Source organism: Myotis daubentonii, chromosome 18, assembly GCF_963259705.1.
Source record: "Myotis daubentonii chromosome 18, mMyoDau2.1, whole genome shotgun sequence".
Taxonomy (NCBI): domain Eukaryota; kingdom Metazoa; phylum Chordata; class Mammalia; order Chiroptera; family Vespertilionidae; genus Myotis; species Myotis daubentonii.
The window spans coordinates 29,052,737-29,070,759 of record NC_081857.1 but is presented as its reverse complement, the minus strand read 5'-3'; the positions used below and the strand labels follow the sequence as shown (position 1 = coordinate 29,070,759).

The 18,023-nt window shown below is 59.3% G+C and overlaps 2 protein-coding genes across 4 annotated transcripts; one reads left to right on the top strand and one right to left on the bottom strand.

Moving 5' to 3' along the window:
• Positions 1–1,309: 1,309 nt before the first annotated feature.
• THBS3 (thrombospondin 3) lies at positions 1,310–11,773 on the bottom strand. Its single transcript, XM_059675152.1, has 23 exons — positions 11,404–11,773; positions 10,150–10,356; positions 9,335–9,591; positions 9,131–9,233; positions 8,357–8,383; positions 8,066–8,148; positions 7,928–7,979; positions 7,655–7,803; positions 7,168–7,308; positions 6,861–6,938; positions 6,348–6,500; positions 6,023–6,133; positions 5,825–5,932; positions 5,357–5,516; positions 4,929–5,047; positions 4,763–4,815; positions 4,279–4,472; positions 3,680–3,858; positions 3,523–3,571; positions 3,151–3,347; positions 2,747–2,919; positions 1,700–1,839; positions 1,310–1,612 (listed from the first exon to the last, which is right to left on the bottom strand). The coding sequence occupies exons 1-23, from the start codon at positions 11,480–11,482 to the stop codon at positions 1,554–1,556; spliced, it is 2,871 nt and encodes a 956-aa protein (XP_059531135.1). The 5' UTR covers positions 11,483–11,773; the 3' UTR covers positions 1,310–1,553.
• A 938-nt stretch (positions 11,774–12,711) lies between these two features.
• On the top strand, positions 12,712–17,942 carry MTX1 (metaxin 1). Of its 3 annotated transcripts, none has more exons than XM_059675174.1 (8): positions 12,712–12,845; positions 14,071–14,140; positions 14,254–14,333; positions 16,266–16,358; positions 16,535–16,717; positions 16,843–16,919; positions 17,380–17,504; positions 17,605–17,942. In XM_059675174.1, exons 1-8 carry the CDS (start codon positions 12,765–12,767, stop codon positions 17,817–17,819), a joined length of 924 nt encoding a protein of 307 aa, XP_059531157.1. In that variant the 5' UTR covers positions 12,712–12,764; the 3' UTR covers positions 17,820–17,942. The 3 variants fall into 3 exon arrangements, with proteins under 3 accessions (XP_059531157.1, XP_059531155.1, XP_059531156.1); XM_059675172.1 differs by having other exon boundaries at positions 17,350–17,504; XM_059675173.1 differs by having other exon boundaries at positions 12,728–12,839; positions 17,350–17,504.
• Positions 17,943–18,023: the final 81 nt, after the last annotated feature.

Below are 18,023 nucleotides of genomic sequence, written 5' to 3'. Positions count from 1 at the left end.
TGGGTGTGATCCTGAGGTACGCGGAAAAGTGGGCGAGGCGTGTAAGAAAGTACATCGGAAAAGTGGGGGGCGGTGCGACAGGTTACGTATTTAGGAGTCAGATAATAGGTAGGACGCAGAATGGTATTGGGGGGACCGTGGGCTATCTTTTGGGGGAGCAGAGTGGTATTTGGAGCAGGTAAGGACATGGTAAAAGTGTATGAGGTCGCGCCACTTTGGAGAACCGAGAGAGATTAAAGGACAGAAATATCTGGGACCAGAGAGGTGTTCACAGCGGCGCACGGAATTTAGGGTGTCTGGCCTCCGCCGGAGGTGCTGGGTTGCGGTCTCGGCCAACGGAAGCAGCTACATCCGCGTTAGGGACACAATTCCTAGCCCCGATGAATACAGTTGAAAAATTAACTTTAAACACACCGGTGCGGCGGGAAGCCTGGGACAACAGCTCTCCACCCGGTTGGCGCGGCTTTGTGCGGCGCCCGGCGGGACGTCAGCGCCCGGCGCGGTGGGAGGGGCGGGGAAGCCCCTCCAGCCGCCGCCAGAGAACGCGCGGGTATCTAGGTGGGCGGCCTCCAAACTTCAACCCTGGAGTTGCCAGGCAACAGCCTTTAGCTCAGTTGCTGGGATACGCGTTACCATGGCGACAGCTCCGCGCCGTGCAGTCGGAGTATTTAAAGAGCAAGCGCGCACAACGCCGGCGTCAGAAAGCGGCCTTCCGGGATACCGGTGTCGTCCCTTCGGCCTTCTCCCTCTCCCCCCACCTCCCCTTCCCGTCCCCTTCCCCCTCTTCCGGCCGCCAAGTCCCTCTGGCCTCCCAGGTGAACTCAACTTCCCAGAGCGCTCCGGGTCCTTGGGCTGGTCCCGCTTTAAACGGTGGGGAGCGGGATCCCGGGCCCCGGGCGGGCGGGAGGGACGGGACGCGGTGCAGTGTTGTTTTTTCCCCCGCCAATATTGCACTCGTCCCGGCCTCCGGCCCTCCCGGCCTCCCGGCCCCCCGCTCACCCCGAGCGGGGCAGCCCCAGCCCTCCTGGCTCTCGATCCTGACCGATCTATTGACTGGAGTGTCGCTGCTGCCATCGTAAGTAAGTGGGGCTGGGAGAACTTTAACCACCCTCTGACCAGCACCTCATCCTTCACCTACCCCAGCCCCATCCTTCCCCTAACCCTCACCCAGCACCTGCCTCACCGTGCCCCAAGCTCAGCCAAACTTCCTCTAACTTCCATCCTACCAGCCCGCTCCCTTACCCTTCTCGGGATCCTTTTTCATTGGTCACTACCCTGGAAAATCCCTAAAATAAGCAACTGCACTGGCTTAGAAAACAACTGGAACTTTATGGTAATATGCTCTTATCTTTCCTGGGGTTAGCGCCTGAGAAATGCCCCTTGAAAACTTCCCATCTCAACAGTCACCACTCCTCTGGGGCTGAACTCCTGGTGGTGCCAGAGGAGGGTGTGCGTTTGGCTGAGGGGCTGTAGATTAGAACCGGGGGCCACCGGGATGGATCCCAAGGCCCAAAGGGTCTAAAGTTAGGATTTTGAATCTGGTAGCCACCTCTTCACACTCTTCCAAGGAGCAGCTGCCTCCGGAATGGCTCAAAGTCCTCGGGAACTGTGTCTGAGGAAGGAGAAACGATTAAAGTCAAGGATGTGACTCTCCCATGAGGGCATGAGAAGTCAGGCTGATAGGGGTCGAGAGCCTCACCATTGCATCGGTACTGGAGATTGGACCAAATGATGTTTTCTTGGGAGAAGCAGAATACACCAAGACGCCCCCCTCGCATGGATGTGTCAATGATCACCCCAGAATCCGCCACTAGCTGGGGACCCTCATAGAGCTTCACTCTGTCCAGGATAGGGGTTTTCGTTGGTGCCAGGGTACCAGTGGGCACTGTGCCACTATGCTGGGGCCCTGCTCATCCCCAACCCCCCTTAGCTTAGCTCACCAGGCCTGAGAGAAGGAAGGAAAGGGGAGGGAAGGGGGTGCTTTTCTCAGGCCTGGGGCCCCTGGCTCTTTGTCCAGCCCCCTTTGCATCTCAAAGCACCAGCCGCATTCCAAGCGAGGATTGGGTTGCCATGACGATGAACACAATGGGCTGGGGGGTGAAGTCACCCGCTTCCCAGGCTCTGGTCCACCCCTCCCTTATCCTTTGCCCTGGCGCCCCACAGCCCCAGGAACCTTAAAGGGAAACCAACCCCAGTGTCTGAACTCTGGGCTCTTGGCCATTTCCTCTCCCTTCCCTGTCATCCCCACCAACTAGGAAATGCAAAGTCGTGGACAAAGTGCTGAACTCAGAGGCCTCAGCCCTGCTCTGAAGAGCTGTGAAGTCTGGGGCTTGGTTTGCACATCTGTCAATGATGGTCCCTTCCAGGCCAGACCCCTTGAGGAGGCAGCTTCTGGGCTGTCCCACCCAGTGAAAGGGCTGGATATGATGTCCCTCTCCGCAGACTGGCCTGGGCTTGGAGGCTCCCAGAGTTGCCCTTGTTTTACTGAGTGGAAATGGAGCACAGAAAAGGAAGGACTTGCCCAACATTGCCAATATGTCATCAGCACTAGAGCCCAGGCCGCCTGATGCTAGGAAGAAAGCAGGGCGAAGGCAGCGTGTCTGTGGTGAAAGAGGATGGAGAGAAGTGGTCCCAGTCTGGGCCCATGGCACCAAGGCACTGAGTAGAGGGGTCACTGGTGAGTCCCAGCTAAAAGGGAAGGAAAGGCTGAGCCTGGGGTCCCTCAGGAGGCAGCCTGTCCCCTCACCGAATGTAGCCAACTTGAGGCCGGTGCAGCAGCTGCCAGCGGTAGGAGGTCTTGTCACGCCAGCCCACATTTCGTGGGTCAGTCCACAGCAGTCGTACCTGATCAGGGGTGTGGCCAGTATGCCACAAGGCATTCCGGAGGTGCTCACCTGGGCCAGACACTGATGTCACTGCCTGAAGGGCATTGGCAAAGACAGTGGGTCAACCGCAGGAACCAAATGAGGGCAGAGACAACAGGTTGGTAAGTACAGGTGGGAAAGGAAGTCCAGGTGGTCAGGAGAATGTTCTGAAGCCCCGGGGAGCCAACCTCCAGACCCAATGTCTGAGTAAGAGGGTTCCCACTCAGGTAGGGGGAGAGGTTTGGGGAAAGGGTCCTGGATTGGGGAATCTGGGCAGCTGTGGGACCTTGAGCTGCAGCCCAGGCTGGGCAACAGCCCGGAAAGGTGTGGCCTGCCAGTAGGTCTGCTCCGTCTGCTTCCACATGACCACGTAGAAGCGGCCACTGTCCTGGTAGCTGAAGAGGAAGCCTGCGTAGTCATCATCGGTCACGGTGTTCACATGGAAGGTGCCTTCAAAGTCCACACCGTTGAAGGCGGTATATCCTAGGGGTGGGTGGGTGTGTGGGATCAAGATCAGGGCAGCAAAGCTACTAGTGGCCCATTGTGCACTGGGGGTGGGAAGGGATGCCTGCTGTATGTGTGGCCAGCTTGTCCCCACCCTCTGCCCCTGTCAGATTCCTCTATTTGGAAGGCATTGAAATGGGTATCCCTCACATACCAACTGCCAGGCCAGGGTCACTGTTCATGGTCTGAACGATTTCCATGCCCTGGTGATGGGCAATAAAGAAAAAAGACCTGATCCAGGTGCGCTGCCCACCTAGGCCCTGCCTGGGAGTTTGGTCTGACAGCGCCCACCCAGCCCACTGCCCTAGTACCTGGTTGAGCACGACCCAGTTTGGATCAATCTGAGCATCCCCTTCAGGGTCCAAGACGACGGTCTGATAGGCCCGAAAATCTGTGAGTGTTACCTCTGCACTTTCAGGGCACACATCCAGGGGGTCGACCACTGCATCATTGTCAAAGTCATCCTCACACACATCGCCAATGCCATTGCCTGGGAAGAGTGGGGCGGGCACTCAGGAATGCCGTGGCCACTGCCACCAGCTAACACTACTACCCCTTGGGCCTTGCATTCTTTCTTTTTTTTTAATATTTCTTTATTGATTTCAGAGAGGAAGGGAGAGAAGAGAGAGATGGAAACTTCAGTGATGAGAGAGACTCACTGATCGGCTGCCTCCTTCATGCCCCGCACTGGGGATCAAGCAGCCCAGGCATGTGCCCTTGACCAGGATTGAACCTGGGACCTTGCAGTTCTCAGGCCGAAGCTCTATCCACTGAGCCAAACCAGCTAGGGTGGGTCTTGCATTCTTGACCTCTCTCTCCCCACCCTGCCCTTTCTAACTCCCCAGCAAGTCTACCACCTCTCCATGAGCAAAGCCCACACCAGTCCGATCCTCTGGGACCCTAGCCTTACCATCTGAGTCCTTCTGATTGGGGTTGGGTACCAGGCGACAGTTATCAGGACCAGGAGGCACATAATCTGGGACACCATCATTGTCATCGTCCCCGTCACACTCATCTCCAAGCCCGTCATTGTCTGAGTCCAGCTGGGAACTATTGGGTAGCTGTGGGCAGTTGTCTTTGGTGTCCTGATGGCCATCTCCATCGCTGCCCAGAAGAACAGGCACCAGATAAAAGCTCTAAAGGTACCACATCCTTCCCTTGCCACCTGCTTAGGAGTCTCTCTGAGGTATGAGGTATACCCTCTGTTCAACCAGACCCCTTACAGTCAGCCAGGTGAGGTGAAGGTCCAGAAGTAGAAATGGAGGACAGACTACAGGAATAACTTCCTGTTCAACAGTAGTGGAGAATTAGGGCTAAACCACAGAATTGAGAATATACTAGAGAGAAATTAAGCATCCCCTGTAAGATCTTTTATCTCTTGGCCAAAACCCTACCTGTCTTCATTGGTGTCACAGACATCCCCCACCAGGTCACTGTCTGCATCTGTCTGAGAGAGAGAACTGCTCTCACCATCTCTTGGTAACTGAAGAGGGTGACCTGACCACTTCCTATCACCCATCAGTCCGCCCACCCCTTCCCTGCCCTCTCCATTCCCTGTACCTGGGTAGGATTGCTCATTTCAGGGCAGCTGTCACAAGCATCTCCCACACCATCCTCATCCCTATCTGTCTGTAGGGGGTTGGGGACTTTAGGGCAATTGTCCAGTCCATTGGGGATGCCTAGAAGACATGGGGATAGCAAAAGGTTGTCACACTCTCCTAGGTTGGCGAAAGTCCTGAGCTTTGTCTCCCATCCAGAGGATAGCTAGTCAGGAAATCTGCCTGTACCTTTCTCACCCTCTTGCCTGCTCTCTCCCTGCCTAACCTTATATACCCTACCTTACATTCCCATTGACATCTGCCATAGGAAGTTACCCAGGCTAACTTTCATAAGACCCTCCCCCAATTCTCAGACTTCCTACTCTCTGTTTCATTCCCACTGTATCCAAATTCTTACAGGTCTCCCACCCCCTCAGCCCAGGCCTGCACCATCCCCATCCACGTCGTTGTCACAGGCATCCCCTTCCCCATTGCCATCTGTGTCCTTCTGGTCATTGTTGGGGACGTTGGGACAGTTGTCACAGGCGTCACCAAATGAATCTGTATCTGAGTTTTGCTGGTCCTTGTTGGGGAATAGCCGGCAGTTGTCCTGGGTGGAAAGGAAAGAGTCAGGCCTCCCTCAAACCACTGGCCACCTAGCACCCACCATGTCCCTGTGCCCTTGTCTACGATCACCAACCCTGTGGTGGTCCACCTGCTTGGTGCAGTCCCACCCACCCAACCTCTAGGTAGTCCACCTTGTCCTAGGCACCAGGCTAGGCCTCCCATTGGTAGTACTAGAGCCCTTCCTGCAATGCTGCCAGGGGCCAGAGGTAGGGGGAGCAGGGCTATAGGACCAGGCGACAGAGGCAGGGAGGAAAGTACAGGACTAGGAGGAACAGAATGTCTGGGAGCCACCTCAACGTTCTTGATCCCGTCCCCATCAGCATCATCATCACACTGGTCCCCCACGCCATCATTATCAGCATCTTCCTGCCCAGAGTTAGGTGTCAAAAGGCAGTTGTCCTAGAGGTCAGGGAGGAGATGGATGGACGAGTTCTGGCCTGCCCCAGCCTGGGGCGCCCACCCTGCTCACGCGCCCACCCGCAGCTGCACCTGCTTGCAGTGCTTGTTGTTGTCCATGCAGGGCAGCGCCTGATCTGGGTAGCCATCGATGTCAGTGTCTGGCCCACACACGTTCCCGTTCCCGGCCCAGCCCACGTTACACTGGGACAACACAAAGGGTGGGAGTTAGCCGTCGGCTGGCTGCCCCAAGCCCACCCTTTTCCCTGCTTCAAGCTCTATTCTCATCACCCAGTTCCTGGGCCCAGGCCAACTTCCCTTTCCCATGAAGGTCCTCATCCCAACCCCTAAGCATGTCCACTAGCCCTGTCCCATCCCCCGATTCTGCCTTTTCCTTCTGCGCCTCAGCCCAGCTCACCGAGCAGGACACTGCACCGTTGCGTTCGAAGAGGCAGTGTGCGTGGACGTGGCAGGGGCTGTGGGCTGGGCTGTGGCAGGTCCGAGCTGGAAAGCAGCCCTGGCTTTGGTTGCCCAGGAAGCCCAGGCGACAGGGACCACACTTGAAAGAGCCCTAAGAGAAGGGAAACACAGTCTCAGAAAGAGGGCCAGCCTACCAGGCACCCAGGACCAGCACGATGCCACCTGAGGGGTGTAGGACGGCACTCATTATGTGTCAGGTCTATCAATGACCTCGGGTTCTCCTGACAACCGTTCTAGGTAGATAACAGCCCCACTTTTCAAGCAAGGAACGTGAGGCTCAGAAAAGGTACATAACTGGCTAAAGGTCACAGCTAGTAAGGGGCAAAACCAGGTCCATGAAGAACACCAACTATGTGTAGTGCCCTGGGGGAAAGAGGAGGGGAAGCAGGAAGTCTGAAGAGGGGGTTGCACATTCCCACCACCCCAGGCACACTCAGGGCACTCAGCTCACCACTGTATTGGTGCAGATGGAGTTTGGGTCACAGCCACCATTGTTCCCGTCATTGCATTCATCAACATCGTTGCAGACCTGAAGGGGCAGACGTGGGGTAGAACCAGACCTGGGGTAGGTGGTCTCAGATACAGGAGAGGGCACTGGTGTGAACACTGACAGGAAGCCCAGACCCCAAACCAACGCAAGGCCAGCAGATGAGTCAGTGGCCTCAGCCCATTTATCCCAAGAGCCCCCTGGCCGACCCAGAACCCCCTGGCCCCTGCAAGGCCACGTTCTCTTGTTCACACGCTCTAGCCAAGCTGACCTGCTTGCTGGCCCGGGCATAGTCGATGCCCACACCCGACACCCGTGTGCCTTTGTAGCCCCGAGGACAGGCCTCACAGTGGAAACCAGGCACGGTGTTGATGCAGCTGGAGCCCGGGAAACACGGGTCGGCATGAGCGCACTGGGGACCGGATGAGAGGGAGGAAGTCAGGCCCCTGCCTGTGATCCTGGGACCCCTGCTCCTGTGTCCCACTTGCAGCCCTTCCCACCCAACATCACTGTGCTCTGAGCCCCACGTCCAGCCTCCCTCTGGGCTCCCTGCCAACTGACCATCTCAAGCTCCCACTCCCCCACACCTTCCCTGTGTGGTCCTTCAGTCTTTGCCTCAGGCCTTCTATCTTCCTCCTCACACTTCTTTCCCGGTCTCCAGCCTCTCCTAAACCCCAGGTAACTGCTTCAGACCAACATTTCCCCAGCTTCCTGGGCCACTCCCGACTTCCTCCCCCCGGCTTTCTGTGCCTTCCCACCTCATTGATGTCAGTGCAGTGGGTGCCATTGCCCTGCAGGCCAGGCGGGCAGGGCCCGCAGCGGTAGCCAGGGTACTCGTACACTTCCATGCAGTCCACGCCTCGGAAGCAGGGATTGGGGCTGCAGTGGGAACGCTGCTCATGGAAGCCTGCGGGGAGGGCACAGTCAGAGCCACCCAGAGTCACCATTCACATCACCGGAACCGGAGGCCCACGCCATGGAGCCGGCAGCACAGTGATCCCCCCTGGAGCCCGCCCCTGCTCCCCACTCACCGCACACCTGACACTCCATGATGGTGTTTCGGATCAGGGACATTTCCTTCACCTGCAGGCACAAGGAGGGGGAAAGTCAGCTCTCAACATTTGCCACCCCACCTCAGCGTCTGCTCCCCTTTGCTGACCGGCTCCAACCTGGTCTCGGATATCATCCCGCAGCTCCACCAGGATCTGGTTGAAGAGGGTGAGTTGGGTGACCAGTGCCTTGGTTTGCTCCCCTGTCAGGGCCCAGGATGCAGAGAGGCTCAGAACTGCGACGCCAGCCCTGGTCCCTCTTTGGGTAATAAGCCAGCTCCTGCGACTGCTACCCCCACCACCTTTAAATCCCACCCTATTCCTGACTGAAGAGGACTTGGTCTCAGGCCGCTGCCAAAGCCGGGGACCTCCGCACGCCCATGCCCTCCCACCGCATCGCGGCCTACTCACCCAGGATGGAGTGAAGAGCGCTGGCCACTAGAGAGAGGAAACACAATCAGAGGGTGGAGTTGTAAAGAGGGGCCTGGCTGGTGAAGAGGAAGGAGGAAAAGGACGGAAACAAAGGGCTGGAGCCGTGGACTAAGGAGAGGGGGTGTTAGATGGTGGAGGTCAGAGGTGACAGGCAGCAACACCGGCTTTTACACACGTGAGGGGCCCTCTAAGGGCGTTGCCTCAGACAGTCAGAACCCAAATCTCTGATTCCCAGGCATGGGAGTGGCAGAAGGGCTCCGAGGGAGGTAACCCAAGGCAGGGCCAGGGCCACAATATATGCCATCTCCTCCCTCCCAAGCTTCTCCCTCAAGAGCACTGCCTTTGAACTATGCGGAAGATGTGGGTGTTTTGTTTAGGCAAGAGCCTCTGAACATCCCTGTCAGACCAGGCAGATGGGCAGTGCTCAGAGAAACCGCTGGTCGGTGACGGCACCAATGGGAGCTAAAAATAGACCAGGACCCTTATCTCGCTCAAAACCAAGGCCGAGCAGTTAACATTCTATTCTTCTACGACCTGAACTGGGAGATTTTTTAACCCACACCTTTTGGTATGGCTTTATTGTTTGGAGATCAGTCAGAGGTGAAGGAGATTTGGGGTAACAGCACCAGAGCCCCATGAATAGGTGAACCAAGGAATGAATGTTAAGGGGAGGTCAAAAGGATGTGAGTCACCAAAGACGACAGAACGTGATCTGGGGTCCAGGGTGTCAGCTGGTGGAAGTCACTGTGTTACCTGCACTGTGGATGGACTCGTCCCCCTGGAATGGACACTCACTCAAGGCTCCGACCCGGGCCATGGACCCGCCTAGAATCATCTTCATAGACTCCACGAAGCCCTGGAGGGAGAGGAGCAGAACCGGGCGGGAGGACCTACCAACTCCTCGCACTGGTGCAAACTGTTTCCACAGGAACTCCGGGGTCCTCCCCTCCTCCTCACCTGCATCCTCAAGTAAGCCTTCTGTCCGGTCCGAATCTCCAGCCCATTGACCTCCGCTGGAGGAATGGGGGCCAAGGCCGGGAGACCAGCATGCTGATCGCCCAGTTTGCAGTCCACATAGAGCTGCAGAGCAGGGCTGGGGCGGGATGGGCCTCGGAGTCGCAGGAGAGCTGTGTGTGTGCGCCCGTCGGCCAGGCCTGCTTGCTGTAGGTTCACTGCATGGACTTTGCCATCCTCCCGCTGGTACCGCACCAGCACTGCCCAGGAGGGGAGGTCAGTATGGGCACTGTCCCCCAGCCCCTGTCTCCCCATTGAGCCTTGGATCAAAACTCTTCAGGATGCCACATCTCTAGTCTCTATGATCCCTTACTCAGCTATGCATCTGTCAACACCTTGCATGTATGTTTTTTTTAATTGGTTCAAAGACTAGGAGTTTCTTAGTCTTCAGTGGCATCAGATCACTCTATCCCCTGCAAGGTGACAGCTGGTTCTGTACCCACTAAACTACCCCAAGAATGTGAGGGACCTCTCCATACCCCTGCTGCAGGAATGTCATGCCTTCCCCCTCCCCGCAAGCATCCCAAGTACAACATTCCATCCCGACAAAGACCAGCCCTTACCCTGTTGTTTGGGTACCTGGCCTTCTGGGGTACCTCCTAAGTACCCCATACCAGGTGGCCCTGGTGCCTGGGCACGGCCTGATAGTCCAAGGTCCCCAGTGGGACCCAAGTGAAATTAAAAGGGCTACGGGAGTGGGGGTCAGGGAGAGTGCTCAGGGGGTCGCTGCTGCAGGAAAGGAGATGCCCACCAGTCACCTTTGTTTATCTTGCCCACAACAGAGGCCTCCAGCCATCGGGTGTTGTCTTGGCGAGAGTAGAGGCCAAAGAGGACACCGCCCTGTTTAGGAGGCAGGCGGAAGGTGGAGAGGAGGTAGATGTCCCCAGCAGTAAGCAGGGCTGTCCGGATCTTCTCTGCCACAGCGACCATCTGCCGGGACTCGCCCACAGTCAGCAGGTCGATCACTGGCCAGGCAGGGATGATCAAGGTCAGAGAATGGGGTTAGAGGCTACATCCTGCCCAAGTCCCTGAGCCCTCAGGGGCGGGGCATCCTTCACCACTCCGCCTACCCTCCCCACCCCACCCCCAGACAGCGTTAGTCACCTCAAAATGCAACCCTTGCTGCTATCAGAGGACAAGATGTTATTCCTCCCTTCCCTCCAACACTGCCTACGGCCGCTCTCCTGTGGGAATCCACAGGGCTGAGGCTCATTGGGAAACACAGAAACAGTGTCCCACAAATCTGAACCTCTCCACCAGGTGGCGCAAGGGAGTCGCTGCTGATTCCGGGCAGGAGTAGCACCTGGTGCCCACAGCACAGAAATTGGAAGGCAGTTTCTCTTACACAGCGGGCTCCGGCTCACTCCACACCCCAATGCCCCTCCTCCCACCCTGGGGGCTCAGCACACTCGCTCCGGATGAGAACAGCTGCCCGCTGAGGGATCTGACCCTCCCACTGTCTGGCTCTCTCCCTGGAGAACGTAGGACCCAGCTCCTTTGCCTCCTGTGTTCTGGCCAATCTGTGGTTTCCCTCCCAGCCAGTGAAGAATCTGTGCCTGTGTCATCTGCCTCAGCTACCTCTCCCACACCCACAGGCCCGTCCCACCCCAGACCTCCGGGGGAGCCCAGAGCTCTGGGTCCCCGCCCCCACCCTGTCCTGGGGCAGCCGGCCGCCTAGGGGACCAAGAAGCCTAGGGGACCACAGTGCACCCACCTTCACGCTGCTTAGACCCTGGGGTGCCTGGGGATGCTCCGACACCAATCCAGCCAGGCGGCCCTAGCATCCTGCTCCCGAGTCCCCTGCCCTGGCTTCGTGGTGCCTCTGGCCAGTGCCCACTCACCTACCACCCTCTGGTGTCCACTCCTTCCCACGGGGCCAAAACGCACCAGGTCTTCGCCCTGGCTCCATTTCAGGGCTCTCCCCTTCTCCCCTGGCCCACATGTTCCTTGCTACTAGGCTGAGGGCAAATGGGGAGGCGGCGGAAGGCCGAAGAGGATGGAGACAGGCTTACCCTGCAGGTCCTGACTGGCAGATGCCAGAGTGCAAAGAAGCAGAAGAGCCAGGGCCCCCCGAAGTTCCTGTGTCTCCATGCCGCTCGGCCGGCTCGCTATCCCTGGCGGGCCGGCGGCTGGGAGGGGAAAAGGCTAGGCGGAGGGAGCAGGGGGGGTGGGGGGCGGAGGGACTGGAAGGGGGAGTTGCGGGGGGGGGGCAGCAGGCGGGCGAGGGGGGGCTGAAACAAAGAGCTGCCAATCACCCGGGAGGCATCCCCAGCTCCAGGAGCCCGGGCCCGGGGCAGGGCCCTGGAGGCCTCCCGTCTCCGGCCACTCCTTCGCGGCCCGCTCATCTTGCTGGCCGCCTCCCTCTCTCCCGGCAGCTCCTTGTTGGGGGCCACCACCACATGCTACCGTTTTCTGGAAACCCCTGGCAGGGCAGCGCCGACAGGGCATTCCTCCGCAGCTGGCATGAAAGGCAGCCAAGGGAGCGGTGGAACCAGCGCCGGTGCCCAGGGCATGCCCACGGGGCAGGGATGCGCTGCTCGGACAGGGCGAGTGCTCTTTATTAGAGGGAAGGTCCCCCGACACGTGCCTGCACCTCCATTTCCCCTCGTTCCTGGGAAGACCTGGGAGCCTCCAGTGGGAGCTGGAGGGAAAACCTAAAACGGCGGTCAGCGAGGTCGGAGTGAAGACGTCAGGAGAGGAGGGAGGGACGTGAGAGGCGGGTGGACAGGGAGCGCGGGGCCGGACTGGGCCCACCGAGGGTCCCGGCTGACAGGCCACGACCCGGAAGGAGCGAGGGGGCGCCGGTTACCCAGGCAACGGCCCGCGAGCCCCTCCTCCCCTCCCCCACCCGGGCCCGAGCTCGGCCTCGTTCCGGCGGCCGCCACCGCCCCTGTTTTGTTTCCATGGCGACAGGCGGCGCGGGGCCGGCTCCAAGCATAACGCGCTGTGGAAAACATGCGCCTCGGGGGATCCCCCCCGCAGCCCCGGCTCCGGGCCGAGGCCTGAGGGGCCCTCGAGCCGGCCAGGTCACGTGTAGGCCTGCGAGGCGCCCCGGGGCCGGCCCAGGCGCTCGAGACCCCTTGCTCCCGGGCCTGGCGCTCCTTCGGGGGTTCGGGGAGCCCCTCGGCCGAGCCTTCCCGACTCTCCGAGGCGCGCCAGGTGGAGAGCCCTTCCCCCAACTTTGGGAGCCGCCTCGACATCTCCCCAGAGGCCCTCAGCTCCGCCCCCGCCGCCCGGGCCGCGAGGAGCCGCACCTCCCGCGGAGCCACCCTCAGCCCTCGGCCTCCGGCGACCCGGGCGGCGGCGGCGGCGGCGGCGGCGGGGGGCGGGCCGAGCGCGGGGGGAGGTGCTTCCGGGACAGAGGGCGGGCAAGATGGCGGCGCCCATGGAGCTGTTCTGCTGGTCGGGGGGCTGGGGGCTGCCTTCCGTGGACCTGGACAGCCTGGCGGTACTGGTGAGGGCGGTGCCGCGCCCAGGAGGGCAAGGGAGGGGCCCTGCCAGCCGATCGCCCGGGTTTTGCCGGGGCTCCTCCGCACGAACCCAGTGGGAGACACCGAGGCGGTCGAAGGGCGTGCCCGTCCGCTGTGGGCGCAGCGCCCCGCGCCTTAGCCCCGGGGTTCGTGTAGCCCCGGAGAGGCCGGGACGAGGGCTCGGGGAATGGTCTCGCCCCCGCCCAGCCGCTGGCCGGCCGTGTGACCTTGGGGCGATCACTTCTCGGGGCGGTTTCTTCCTTCCCGTCTTCGCTGGAGCGGGACAGCCTCCCGGTCCTCAGGCCTGGCGTTCCTGGCTTCGCCGCCTCCTCTTCCTCCCTCTCCCCCTCCTCCTCCTCCCTCCACAGCACCTACTGCGCTTACTGTTCCTTGAACCAAAAGGCCCCCAGCCGGGCTCGTCCGTGTCACTCCTTCGCCCCTTCATCGAGTCAGCATGTACGAGGCCCCTTCCCAGTGCGAACACTGGCAGCAAAAACACGTCAGGCCTGGTCCCCGCCGTGGGGCTGCTTATAGGAAGGCAGACATGTCGGCGAGCCCGTGTGATAAAATGACCGGGTGCCGAGGGCTAGGCAAGGACAGCCGCAGAGGCTGCCCGGAGTCAGAGCGCGGACCTGCGGACCGAAGGGTCTCGGGTTCAGTTTGGGAGGCAACCAGCCGGTGTCTCTCTCACATCTATGTCTCTCTCTCTCTCTCTCTCTCTCTCTCTCTCTCTCTCTCTCTCTCTCTCTCTCTCTCTCTCTCTCTCTCTCTCTGTTTCCCTCCCTCTCTTTCTCTCCCCCTCCCTTCCACGCTCTCTAAAAATCAATGGGGGGGGGGGGGCGATATCCTTGGATGAGAATTAACAACAACAAAAAAGTGCATGGTCAGTTTTTCCAAGAAAAGGGAGGTACTGGTTAGAACAACCTTCTGAGGATAACTGTTCCCCAGGTAGATTGTAGGAGAGGAGATGGAAGGCTTTTCCTAGCTCACTGGTAATCATGGATACATCCGTAATCTCTGCGCCCTGTGTTGCCCATTGTGAAGTAGTGTCCTCTGTGTGTGTGTGCGTGCGCATGTGTGTGCACATGTGTGTGTGAAGTGCTAAACATAGATCATAGCATAAGGGGTACTCAATACATGTTTTCTCTTCTTGACCCCCCTGTGGGGGCCATGTCCTGGCCCCTCTGCCTTCTGCTTCCTTCCCTGCAGACCTATGCCAGATTTACTGGGGCCCCGCTCAAGGTGCACAAGATCAGCAACCCCTGGCGGAGCCCTTCAGGTACCCAGTGTCCCTGGGCGGGGGGAGAAGCAGAAGTCAGACAGGAATGTGGTCCAAATACGAATGGACAGGCAGCTAAGGGTCTGGCGGGCGTCCTTCTTTCTCAATGTCAGGAACGCTGCCCGCCCTCCGGACCAGTCACGGAGAGGTCATCTCAGTACCACACAAGATCATCACCCACCTTCGAAAAGAGGTAGGTGGCTCGGCCAGGGGAACTGCTAGTGAGAAAAGTTCAGTCCGTGCAGTGCGACACACATTTATCGAGCCCCAGGTATATGCCAGGCTCGAGGCGGGGGACCCAGAGCTTCAAGGCGCACAGTGTGATGGGGTCGGGGGTGGGGGACACAGTGTTGGTGTGATGCAGTAAGTAGTAGGCCAGAGGGTACGCCGGGGCACTTTGGGGGCATCTGGAGGCACAGAGCCTTCTGCCTGCTGGGCAGAGAGAGAGATGAACAGGCTGATGACACAAGGAAGGGAAAGGAGACTAGAAGAGAGCTGTTGGCTCAGGTGAGACCCTCGAAAGTGCGACCAGAGAGGGACTTCTAAGGGCTATCGCCCGTTTTTCAGGGAGTAGGTCAGGCGGGATATGGGACTCGGGATGGACAAGGATTAGAGCCAGGGTAGGAAGTTGGAAGAGTATTACACGAAGAACGGGGAGGCCTAAGCTATGCCCCTCACTCTCTCCTTGACCGAGTGACCTGTGGCAAGTCGCTTAATGTCTCAGGGCCCTAAGCTCCTTATTTGTTTTTTTTATCTTTATTGTTGAAAGGATTACATTTGTCCCCCCACCCCCACCCCATTCACCCCTTATAGCCTGCCCTGCCCCAGGCCTCCTCCACCCTATTGTCTGTGTCCATGGGCTATGCATATATACATACATGTTCTTTGGTTAATCTCTTCCCACCCACCCCTGCCTTCCCTCTGAAGCTCCTTATGTGTAAAACCAGGGGCTGAGCCAGGATGCTTTCCAAGGGTTCTTTTAATTTTCCTGGTCTGATTCAAAAAGGGAATACACGCCCTGGCCGGTTTGGCTCAGTGGATAGAGCATCCGCCTGCGGACTGAAAGGTCCCAGGTTCGATTCCAGTTGCGGGCTCGATCCCCAGTGGTGGGCATGCAGGAGGCAGCCAATCAGTGATTCTCTCATCATTGATGTTTCTCTCTCTCTCTCTCCTTCTCCCTTCCTCTCTGAACTCAAGAAAAATATATTTAAAAGGGGGGGGGGGATTCACTGTCAGAAGTGGGACCCTCTTCATTTCTACTTTCCCAGATATTAAGGAGCTGGGGAATTAATGGAGGCTTGAGAGGCATGGGATCCAGATAAAAGCCAAAGTTCCTGGCAGGGACTGGGCCACAGCCATGTTTCCTTATGTGTGAGCACACCTTTCCAGTTTCCAGAGTTTTTTCATAACAGCCACATTGAGAGGAAGAGATCAGTACCCCCATCCCACAGGGAAGAAGTGAGGCCCAGAGAGATGTGAGGATCATGCTCAGAGGGTTATTCGGGGACAGAGTTTACTCAAAATGTGGAGGGGTTGCTAAGCAACAGACACTGGAGCCTAGGAAGATGAGCAGCCCGAGACCTGGGGGTACGGTTGGAATGTGTGGTGGTGGTGGCGCCTGGGCCGTGGAATGAAACAGAGGAAAGAGCCAAGAGCTGGGCATTGAGAGCAGCAGCCAGGGGCCCTGAGCCCATGGGTCCAGGAGCGTGCGGATGGCGTCCCCGGTTCCTGAGGCGTGGATGGAGGCCCAGCCTGCCTCTGAGCTCACTCTGTTAGCGCTGCGGTGCCCGGACTGGAGCCGTTACTGTTCGAAAGCTGCTGTCAGCAGGCACGTTGCCACCTTTCCGTGGAAACTCCGGGAGCTGCTCCTGGTTTGCGGCTGGGCCTTCTCTCCTTCCCCAATGGGCTCGAGATCTTGACGGCCAGCAGGCTCCGAGGCCCAGGCCGTCCGCCAACAGTAACAGGCTACTGGCTCTGCTCAGGCCATGGGGCCTCAGCAGGAAAACTCCTGACTCTACCCCTGCTACGCTCAGAGGCAGCGAGGGTGGCACCAGACAGGCTGCTCCTGAGGGCCCTGCAGTCCCCCCAACCCCCCATCAGCTCACGGTAGGCGTTTCCTCCACAGAAGTTCAATGCTGATTATGATCTGTCTGCCCGGCAAGGGGCAGACACCTTAGCCTTCGTGTCTCTGCTGGAGGAGAAGCTGCTCCCAGTGCTGGTGAGTGTGCCCAGACCTCCCAGGGTTTATGGCCAGCGGGGGAGGGGCCAGGGACACACCCCGACCCCTCGCCCCCACCCCTCCAGCCCTGGAGCAGCATGGGGGTCAGAAGCCCACCCCGACTCAGGCGGGTACACAGGCTCCCGCCTTCCTCTCCCTTCCCATGTCCCGTCCAGATCCATACTTTCTGGATAGACGCCAAGAACTATGTGGAAGTGACTCGGAAGTGGTACGCGGAGGCTATGCCCTTTCCCCTCAACTTCTTCCTGCCTGGCCGCATGCAGCGGCAGCACATGGAGCGGCTGCAGCTGCTGTGTGGGGAGCACAGGCCTGAGCATGAGGAAGAACTGGAGAAGGAGGTACCTCTGGGACAGGGCGCTGCTGTAGGAGAGAAGCCCCAAGGCCAACGGCCAGGCGTGGGACTGCCTAGGAGGGGGGTGGCACAGTGCCCGCAGCCTCAAGCCTCCCTGTGTCCTCCCTGTAGCTGTACCAAGAGGCTCGGGAATGCCTGACCCTCCTCTCTCAGCGCCTGGGCTCTCAGAAATTCTTCTTTGGAGATGCGTGAGTCTGACTCCAGGGGAGTAAGAGGTGGCTTGGAAGAAGATGCGGGTTTTGACGTAGCTGCAGGCGCTTGGGTGGGCTCAGCGCGGGGCGAGAGGTCCTCGGGACGGACACTGGGTCTGCTGACAGCGGGGCTTGGAGTTGCCTCAGTGGCCCGGGAGGGTGGGAGGGCCGCCAGGCGCAGAGTCTGCAGCGCTGTGGGCACTCAATGTGCCCTTTATGCAGCCCTGGGCTAGCGTCCCATTCAGGGCCAGGCTGGCGCCACCTAGGGGCCCTCCCCGCACCAGACCCAGAAAGGTGTGCCCTCACCTACCCTAGTGGTCCCTGCCGTCCAGAGCCACCTCCCAGGGCCAAGTCTTCCTCTGACTCCATCTCTGCCCCCTCGGCCAAAGTCGTCCTCCCCCATCACACCCCTCTCTCTCTGTCTCAGCCCCGCCTCCCTGGACGCCTTTGTCTTTAGCTACCTGGCCCTGCTGCTGCAGGTCAAGCTGCCCAGTGGGAAACTGCAGGCCCACCTTCGGGGACTGCATAACCTCTGTGCCTACTGCACCCACATCCTCAGCCTCTACTTCCCCTGGGATGGAGGTAAGGGGCAGATGGGTGCGGGGTGGTTGCTGGCCCTGGGGAGAGCGGGCAGGGGTCCAGGAACTAGCCTCCCTGCCCACCTTCCTTCCTTATCCCTCAGCTGAGGTGCCACCTCCACGCCAGACACCAGTGAGCCCAGAGACTGAGGAGGAGCCGTACCGGCGCCGGACCCAGGTCCTGTCCGTGTTGGCGGGGCTGGCGGCCATGCTGGGCTACGCCTTGCTCAGTGGCATTGTCTCTGTCCAGCGGGCAACACCGGCCCGGACCCCAGGCACGGGGGCCCTGGGCATGGCCGAGGGAGACGAGGAGGAGTGATTTGTCCTCATGCTCCCAGGACTGATTTTTCTACTCTCATGCATTCCAGAGGTCCCTGTGTCTCCCTGTTGTCGATACAGCCAGAAATGGGGTGTCCCCTGAAAATAAACCTGCTCACACTCACTGGGATCAGACCTTCTGTCCTTTAAGGGGCCGTCTGGGTCCTTGCCTTCACGGGTGCGTGGCTGCTCAGCTGCTTGGCCC